Source organism: Lactuca serriola, chromosome 3 (genome assembly GCF_051521515.1).
Source record: "Lactuca serriola cultivar US96UC23 chromosome 3, Lser_US96UC23_V15, whole genome shotgun sequence".
NCBI lineage: Eukaryota > Viridiplantae > Streptophyta > Magnoliopsida > Asterales > Asteraceae > Lactuca > Lactuca serriola.
Window position 1 is genome coordinate 287,220,130 of NC_136410.1, and position 10,097 is coordinate 287,230,226.

General features: G+C 35.4%; 1 protein-coding gene and 1 long non-coding RNA gene across 2 annotated transcripts; one reads left to right on the forward strand and one right to left on the reverse strand.

Annotated features, from left to right (window-relative positions):
- Window positions 1–398: 398 nt before the first annotated feature.
- On the forward strand, window positions 399–4,042 carry LOC145094035 (nitroreductase family protein). Its single transcript, XM_079032291.1, has 3 exons — window positions 399–1,990; window positions 2,770–2,959; window positions 3,723–4,042. The coding sequence occupies exons 1-3, from the start codon at window positions 452–454 to the stop codon at window positions 3,848–3,850; spliced, it is 1,857 nt and encodes a 618-aa protein (XP_078888417.1). The 5' UTR covers window positions 399–451; the 3' UTR covers window positions 3,851–4,042.
- A 330-nt stretch (window positions 4,043–4,372) lies between these two features.
- Window positions 4,373–5,387, reverse strand: LOC145094036 (uncharacterized). Its single transcript, XR_013703198.1, has 4 exons — window positions 5,220–5,387; window positions 4,944–5,120; window positions 4,691–4,857; window positions 4,373–4,587 (listed from the first exon to the last, which is right to left on the reverse strand). It is a non-coding gene; the product is annotated as an uncharacterized LOC145094036 (long non-coding RNA).
- Window positions 5,388–10,097: the final 4,710 nt, after the last annotated feature.

Here is a 10,097-nt window from a genome sequence, read left to right on the forward strand (position 1 = left end):
TACTTAAAGCTGTTTGTAAAGTCAGATGTAAGTAACTTAAAAAGTAGAACTAGAACTCATTTAGTTTGACGAATCCATGCTGAAAATTAGGTCCGAAATGTAGGTAGATCGATCTTCGGAATTGCAAAATCCAGAATGCGTATTCTAGATTTTTATGTGTGAGACCTATATAAATACCATTGAGCTATAATACAAAGTTTTTGCTGGGTTTTGTGTCTAGAATGGTCCGTTTCGAACCAAATGGTTAGTTTTCATAAAGAAAAAGAAAATGTTTATTTTTGTTGACTATAACTGTATTTGTGGTTAGATTATTAAATTTTCAAAAAAAAAAAAAAAAAAAAAGAAAAAAAAAAAAAGAAAAGAAACTTACTTTGTTGGATGCTTATGCTTAACATGTGGTAACCTTCATGTTGGCCATGGAACATAGGAATAACTTCAGATACTCATCAAAATGCAATCCTTCCACCGTAAATTCCACCATCCCCAATCTCTCCTCCGTCCGTCCACCACCTTCCTCCTCCCTTTCACCACCAATCTCAGACACCCACAACCACCACGTTTCACCATGTCAGTTTCTACATCGTCCTTACAAGAAAATACAGAACAGTTGCTAAAACAAGTTCTAACTTATCACAACCAAACCAAACATTCGTTCACAAACTACGCCAGAGGCCCCCGTGGCCTTGATTGGGACAACCAACCAAACCCTTTCCGCCGCTACATCTCCGCCCCTCTCTCCCCTCTCCTCCACCCTTCTAATTCCGACAGTTCTCCTGTTTACGATTCCCTGTTCAATGCTCTGCCTCCTCCAAAACCCATCTCGAAAGCCACCATTTCTGAGTTCTTTTACGATTCCCTCGCGTTATCAGCTTGGAAATCAACTGGGTTTTCCACATGGTCGCTTAGAGTTAACCCTAGCAGTGGCAATTTACACCCAACAGAAGCTTACATCATATCACCACCAATTGAATCCGTTTCCGATTCTTATTTCGTAGCTCACTACGCCCCAAAAGAGCATTCGTTGGAGATCAGGACTCAAATTCCATCTGAATTTTTCACCAATTTCTTTCCAAACGGTTCCTTTCTTATCGGACTTTCTTCCATTTTCTGGCGGGAAGCTTGGAAGTACGGCGAAAGAGCTTTCAGGTACTGTAACCACGACGTTGGTCATGCCATTGCCGCCGTCTCAATGGCTGCCGCCGGTCAGGGGTGGGACGTGAAGTTGCTAGATGGATTGGGACATGACGAATTGAAGAAACTAATGGGGCTTGATGTTTATCCGGAGTTCAAAATTCCATCAACAACAGTGAAAGGTAAACTTAACGAAATTGAATTTGAACATCCTGATTGTTTGCTTCTTGTTTTTCCAAACGGAATTCAAGAAATCGATATAAATTATAGAGATTTAAGCTTGGCCATTTCAAAATTCTCCAAATTAGATTGGAAAGGAGAACCCAATTCACTTAGCAAAGAACATATATGTTGGGATATAATCTATAGAACATCGGAAGCCATAAAAAAACCATTAACTATAGAGAAAAACTTCATTATCGAATCATTTCAAAAGAGTGGAAATTTAAGTGCGAATTCATACAATCCCTTAACTTTAAGAGAACTTGTTAGGAAACGTAGGAGTGCAGTTGATATGGATGGAGTTACATCAATAGAAAAAGAAAAATTCTATCAGATATTACTTCATTGTCTTTCTTCGGGTTTTCAAGAAGGGCAAAAACGTCAATTGGGATTACCATATCGAGCCATGGATTGGGACAGTGAAGTGCATTGTGTATTGTTTGTACATAGAGTTGTTGGTTTGGCAAAAGGGTTGTATTTTCTTGTTAGAAATGAAGAACACTTTGATGATCTTAAAAAGGCCACAAGATCTGATTTTAAGTGGGAAAAACCAGAAGGTTGTCCATTGGAGTTGCCTTTATATGAGCTTGGAAGAGCCGATTGCATGAAGCTTTCAAAACATCTTTCATGTCATCAGGTACTCCTCTTCTAATATCACAGGATCTTGAAGGATTAGAATCAGAATCAGATAATCAGCCTTTTTTTTTTTCTTATTAGGACATTGTTCTTGAAAAATATACTCAATTGTATCAGTGAAAATTCCTTTGTGTTTATATGACATTGCTACATAACTGGGTATATATTTCAAAGTACGATGTTTTATAAGGTAGAAATGAATCTAGGATGCTACAATAAACAAATAAATAAAAAGCACGTTGCTATTTCTTGCTATAAATTTTACCTTATCATAGCAATATCGTTCAAATACAAACAATTTGCACTGCGATAATTGTATGGATTTTATAATGTAAAATGTTGAATGTCATAATAAGAAAAGTTTAGAAAGCACAATGCTATAATTGGGTCGATTTTCAAGTGCAATGCCTAAACAAGAAATTAACTGAAAGTGCAACGATCGAATAAAACGAAAATAAAAATAGGATTAACAAATAAATGGAAGTACGTTGCTATTTCTTGCTAATATCCCTAAAAAAACATGTTTACACCAAATTTGGTGCATACATGATACATTGAAGATGGTGACATCCAATTACATCACTATTAAAGTTGAGACAAAATATAGAAAAGTACAAAAAAAAATAGCGAAGTAGCTAAATCAATATAATGGTAAAAGTACGTTGTGCTATTCTATATAATAATACAAATAAAGTATAATGGTTTAATCGGTATAGAAAATAGTTTAGTAACTAAAACAATAAAAATGGTGGAAATTTGAAAATGAAGTTTGCGATGTAGGATATAGCAAGTGATGGTTGTTTTAGTCTTGGTATGGTGGCACATCTTGAGCCGACTTTAAAGAACAAAGGCGTGTGGATGTATCCACGTTTGTTTTGGGAAACAGGAGTTCTTGGTCAAGTCTTGTATCTTGAAGCACATGCGATTGGGATTTCTGCAACTGGCATTGGTTGCTTCTTTGATGATCCCGGTATGTTCTTTCAACTACTCTACCATAATAGCAACATACTTCAATTTCATTACTAATAATAGCAATGTATTTTTTTTGTATTCATAATGGCAAGATACTTACAATTCTAAAACTTCTTTACCATATTTGGTTTCTTTTTTTTTCTACAATTAACCTTTTGTAATTATCGCTCCTTATAATATAGTTTTAGAGTAAACCTACAAAACAACGAATTTTGTTCCCCATTTAGACGTATAGTTTCGAAAACCTACAAAACAAACAATGCAGTGTGAATGTTGAATCTTAGATATTTATATTTGGGCAAATTGCATATTATAGCAACGACAACATATGTTTTTTTAACCATAATAGCAACATACTTGTATTTTTTTTACCCATAATAGTAACACACTTGCATTTTTTTTACTGATGTTACCGATCTAATTTCTTTTTTACCCATTTTAGCAACGTATTATATTTCTTTACCGATAACAACAATTTAATTTATTGTTTACCCACAATAACAACATATTTACATTTTTGATTTCCCACCAATATGGAAATGTGCTTTATTTATGACATATTGCTCTTTACAATAAAGACATGCAAGTGTGTTTGCTATTATGTGTAAGGAACTATATGTACGTTACCACTATATGTCAAAAAATCCAAGTATGTTGTTATTATGTATAATGAAACGTAAGTAAAGTGCCATAATAATTAAAAATAAAAATAAAAAGAATGTACATCAATATTGCGTCACATCCATTTTGTTGATTTGCAGTGCACGATGTTCTTGGGTTAACGGGATCGAACTACCAAAGCCTTTATCATTTCACGGTTGGCGGTCCTGTTGTTGACAAGCGTATAATGAGCCTCCCCGCATATCCGGGCCCCATCAATGACACATAAAAGGCCCGGTTTACATAATCTCAACAACATTCTTTAGTTTTGAAAGTAAGGAAATTGTCGGTTGAGTTACAAGATATTTATAAAGTGATCAAGAGCCCATTTTATGGATCATTTGTAGATATAAATGCATGTACAGTAATGCCCCAAATAAGGGATTGGCCTAGCTCAGTAACATTAACAATCTTCTTTCTATATCTAAGGTAGCGTTTGGTAATGGAACAAAGTTGGATTGGACTGAATAGAACTGGGCTAAACATAACTAAAATATAGTGTTTGTGATAATAAGAACACAATAGAACAAAATGATAAAATTAATATATTATCCTTAAAACGTATCTAATCTTTTTTACATTTCGTTTTTAAGATCTTTTTATAATATAATTTTGTAAGATCTTTTTCTAACTAGATGGGAATCATGCGCGTCGTTGGCGTTGTGTCATTTTATTTTTTCTTTTTTCAGGTTGTATGATGTATTGCAACATAGTATTATATTGATGAAGACATATTTAACATACAGGACATTTTTGGATAGGTCATATATAGAAATTTAGGAAAGGAAGTAGTTGAACGCAACAACATATTATTTAGAGCAATCTGTTTTTGCTTTCTCAAACATGTCATGTAGTGTTCGGACGTGGACATCGTCAACGTGATTTGTCATGTATAGTATGATATTTTCGTCGACGCTGAAACTCTCTTCCATTCATTTTTGCACCAATCTCTGAAGTCCATTGCCTCTGCAAAAACACAAGTAAAGAATTAATGCTATAGAAAGAAGAATTGTAAGGAGGATGATATATACAAAGCAAATTGCTATTCCTTTAAGTGAAGGAAGTTTACCTGAATGTTTAGCCATCACATCTCTTTTCCCTTTCAATGAAGGAGATGATGAAAAAGAAGCTTCAACAACTTTTCCACTCCCAGACTTTTGTCGACTCATAGTGGCTCCTTTTCCGGGAGTGTTCTTAAGCCAACTCCCTTGATTTGCAAGTTGAGGAAAATCAGCTCTGCATCACAACCACAAACACATCAAACACACTTCCATAAATATGAATCATAAAATAAAAACATATATACAATAAAAGAAACATACTTTTTGGCTTCTTGTTTTGGGTGATCCAAAGGACCCTAAAAAAGATCATTATCAAGTTTGTTTTTTGATTGAGAAGAAGCACCAGTCCCACTATGTGTGTACTTATTCTTCCTCTAGCAACTTTTAGTATCACATACAACACATTCTTCTAAACCAATCTGATGTCTACCCTAAAGCCTGATCAACATGAAATATGAAAAAGACGATTATACCCTTAACACAATAACATACAAATAACACAAAACCCAAGAAGGAAAATATTAATCTGAAAAGTACCATTCAAAGGCCATGCCTTTTATCCTCCCTTGCTATATCATCTCAAGTGCAATTATATCAGCAATCTCCATAAATTGTTGGATCATTTTCAGGATTACATGAAGGTGTACGAACTCATTACATGTGTCTATTTATTTTAAATCAAATTATAAAAAGTAAAAAATATTACATATGATGCTCAAGCTGTAGAGCAAATGAGAAACCATATTTTAACTTTAATGAAAGGATATTAAGAAAAAAATATATAATGTTATAATTGAAATGTTTTTTCAAAGCACAACGTGTTAAGTATGATTCTGAATTTCGTGTTTCATGCTAAAACAGGTTTTAACTAAAAAAAACAAAAAAAGCAAAAAAAAAACATCACAAGCATTCATGCATGAAAGGGCCCTGTGTGAAAAAAGATTGCCATCAATTACCAGTTTTACCCTTTACCACATCTATGTCGCCAATGAAGCGGTTGAAAGGTCTATTAAAGACAGATTTTTTACGCAAATATGTAATTCATTATAAAGATGTAAGTATGTTGCTATTGTATGCAATTTGCCCAAAATAAAATCAAAAGTAACAATTAATTCAGTCCATCCAAGTGTCTAGTTTACAAGATTGTATAACACGGGGTTATTTACTTGCAAGTCATTATAAAATAGGGCAACCATGTCACTAGATATTAACTTACCAGTATCAACTGCCTAGGATATCGTCATCCCCCCAAAGGACCATAGTTGACAGCTAGAATGTTTAACACCTTATAATAATATGTTCATCCAAGCTACCCTTTGGGAGACATCTCTGAAGTAACAGAAACACAATCAGCACTTTTAAGCAATTTATATTAAAAAAAAAAAAAAGAATGATGTATAATGTCTAGTTACTGGTTTTAAACTTACTGCCTTCATTGAGGAAATGACATACTCTTTCCCAGAAGGATGTAATACATTAGATGGTAATCTAATTCTGTAGAAGTCATCACTTTCCAGTAGTTGCTGAAGAAACATATGATGAAAAAGCATAATTGAGTCAAAACAGGTAAAGTTTAAACATAATGGATATAATCAGAAAGACTGTGTAGATGAAGAATCACTTTCAACTTCTCATTCTCTGTTGCAGTAAGATGGTGCCTTCAAAACCGAAACAAAAACTAATATTCATCTCCCAAAGTTAGAATATTACAGAATCGATGTCACATTTCAGTAGCTGTGCTCATTTTTTTAGCCCAACATTGTTTCCTAATATCTAAATTATAACCATTTTTTTTACTTTTAAATTAATTTTATTTTCTGTTTTAGAAAGTAATATTGTGTAGCCTTTGAAAATGATGCGAAGAAAAGATAAGAATGGAAAAACATATCGCGGTTTGTGACGCACAATCAGAAATACAACTTCCGTGTCAAAATATGAAAGACAAAAAACCTTACTCTAGCTAAGGTTAAAACAAATTATTATTTTTGCAAAATTATTCATATGCGAAACGATTATTTGTATTCTATTTTGTGGAAAAGAAAGTTATTATTTTCCAAAACAATTCATATTTTGTGGAAAAGAAAAAAACTATTATTTTTCCAAAAGAATCCATATATTGCAAAATTATTCATATTTTGCCAAATAGTAATTGGTATTTTGTGAAATAATTATTTATCTTGCGAAATAGATAGTAATTGAAATGTGTCTGCAAAGATAATTTAATTATATCAAATGAATTTCGAAAAAACATTGATTTAGGAATTATCCACTTAAAAGTTAAAGCAACCCATATGGAATTTGTAGCGATGAATGCTTCCCCAGATTGGAATATTCCATTCCATTCCGGTGGCACAGGAGGCATGTCGGAATCACTAAAACCTGGGGATTCCGGCCAAACGCCTATCATAAAATCCTACATCTTAATATTATTTATAAAATAAATAAAAGGGATCATTTAATTTTAAACCCACAGTCCACAAAACAAAATTGGAAATGGATCGAAACTTGAACCGTATGCAATTTAAGAAAGCACAACAATTGAAATGGGCAGTCCGTATTGGTATCAGAGTTATTCCCAAGTTCCGATCTTTCCATTTTTTTACCCATTTTTTATGTCTCATACGCAACATATTAGAGACCCATGCAACAATAGTTTAATTTTTTTTACCAAACTATAATTGTTAAAGATCAACTTTGATTGTTGTTAAATGCATCTAACAGTTGCCAGTTTTTTTTGTCACAAATCTGGAATTAAATAATTAATAGCAGAACACATTCAAATATAATACCTTATGCATTAGTGTTGACTAAAATACGAATACCATTGTTGTATTTAGAAACCTATGTATGCTATTGGCCTTGAGCCGGTTAACTCAAGCTTGAATGTCCTTTACAACACTTGCCCAATGAAGAGCATTCATGAAATTTTGTCCTTCTACGACATCAAAAAATGTTTAAGCCATGAAGCATCAACTTTTTTTTAAATGAAAATCATTTGCCTTTTTTTCAAACACATTGTGTACAGTAAGAAAATGGTAAGATTTACATCATAAATTCGATGAATGATTGTAAATTAGTCAAAATGGGGAAAAAAGAATATAAATCAGATAATGGATAACAACCTTGGAATAAACTCTTACCTTCTTTCACTGAAACAATCGACTTCCTCCTCTGTTAAAATTGAAAACATAAGATGTACAAAGGAAGGTGAAAGAGGAAGAATATATATAAGACAATCAGTGCAAAGTGGGATAAACATATCATAATAACAGTCACATTTGACTATATGTAAATGTTGATAAGTAATTACCTAGGTTTGTGAAGAACATCTGTTGTTGTAAACTACCAGAAACCATCAGCTGACTTCAAGGATTGCAACATCATCTTCTTTTTGAAACTCATCCTGGAAAAAAAAAAGCAAGAAAAAGCCCTAATTTCTTACGCAGTGACAACTAAGAACACAAAAGACGGAACAGTGTAAAGGAGGCTCAGAAAAGGGAGAGCAAAGACCAGTATGGCTGCAATCATCGGTTGCATATCCAATCGGATATGCCTTCCGAGTTGCCCTGCCAAATACGGACCCGAATTTCACCCGACTTTCGATAGCCCAACTGTAACGCCGCGATTCTAAGGTATTGCTTAAATAAGATTTATTGAGTAAAGCTCTACTCGACGAGTTGGTTGACCTACTCGTCGAATAGCAGCGAGGTGGGATCGCGTGTTAAGTGACCTACTCGACGAGTCCATGTTGGACTCGGCGAGTAGGAGCTGGCAGTGGAAACCATAAATCCCGAGGTTTGCACCTCTATTTAAAGGAGCCTTAGTCTCCTTTGGCCTCTTTACAGTCTTTGAGACCCCCTTAAAACCCTAATTCGTGTGTGTGCTTTGGTGTGGTGTTTGAAGCTTGGAAAAGAGGATCTTGGAGGAAGAAGCTAAGAGTGCAAAGGAAATTGAAGCTAGGAAGGAGTGGGAAGCAGGATTTGCCTCAGCTAGCATCCTTTGGAGGCATCAAAGTGCCATTCTTGCTTCCCTTTTCCCTTTTGTTGAGTTTCTAGGGCTTTTTATGGATTTTCAAGTTGGTATGATGAGCTATGGGCTAGACCTGAAGTTGTAACTTCAGATCTGGACCCTCCTTGGATTCTAGAAGCATAAAGTCACAGTCTTGGTTGTGATTAAGGTCCCTCTTGAGCATGAAGTTCCATTAAGCACTTAGAATAGACATTTAGAGCCTTTATAGTCATGCATGCACGTAAAGTTTGCAACTTTACGTGATAAGCATTCCCTAGAAGCTTGGATCTATGAGTTAGAACCGTTGCATGGCTCAAAATATGTTTGTATGGTGGAAAAGGACTGAATGGACTCGGCGAGTCACATGAATATGGTCGTGAACTCGACGAGTTGGATGAACAACTCGGCGAGTCCGATGAAGAACGCCATAAGACTCGACGAGTTGAAGAACAACTCGGTGAGTTGGATGAGTTTTCTTTAGGATATGTATAAGTGTGTATCCATCGAATTGCAAGGAGGGAACTCGACGGGTGACCTTAAGTTTGATCAATAATCAAAGGGACTCGACGAGTCACTCCGATGACTCGGCAAATTGGAATGTACTTCAGGGAACTCGGCGAGTAGCCAAGGGTAATCGGCGAGTTAAGGTCAACATGAACTGTTGACCATGACTGAGGACTTTGACCTTGATCATGGGTTGACTAGTGGATTATGGAGTACCTTATAAGGTTAAGGACTTATGAGTATGATGTACTATGATGATAGGTGGTGGAATCTGTGTCAAGTGATCCGAGAGTTGGAGTCTACCGTTCGTGTCAACATCTGCGAGGTGAGTTATCCCCACTATATTGATAGGGTCTACGGCACCAAGGCCGGCCCTTTAGTTGTTATTGTTATGGTATGCTACATGTGGTTATGATCTATTAGATCAGAATCGGGGTAGACAGTATGTTATGCTCTTATGATCCGTAGGGATTGGTATGTAGTGACCTGCTAGGTAGGTACTTTAGTTACAGGAGAATTTTATGATCGATGATCAGTGTGACATATATGTTTGATGTTTGTATATGCCTGTATATGATAGTATGCGCACATGGTTATTTGCTGGTGGTTCGGTTGAGGCGGTCCTGCTTTGTGCTGAAGGCCAATATACCCTATAAGCGGTCCCGGGAGACTGTAGGCCCACGTGGCGGACCATTCATGTCGAAGGCTCGGGATAGATTCAGACAGACTGTAGGCCCGGCAGGGCGGTCCAGTCAGGCCGATGGCCTAGTATGTATGATGATTGATTGATTATTACTGATATTGTATTGTCAGTGTGGTATTGGTATTTTGGGGGTAGCTCACTAAGCCCTCGGGCTTACAACTTTCAGTTTATTGTTTCAGGTACTTCAGGAGATCATGGAA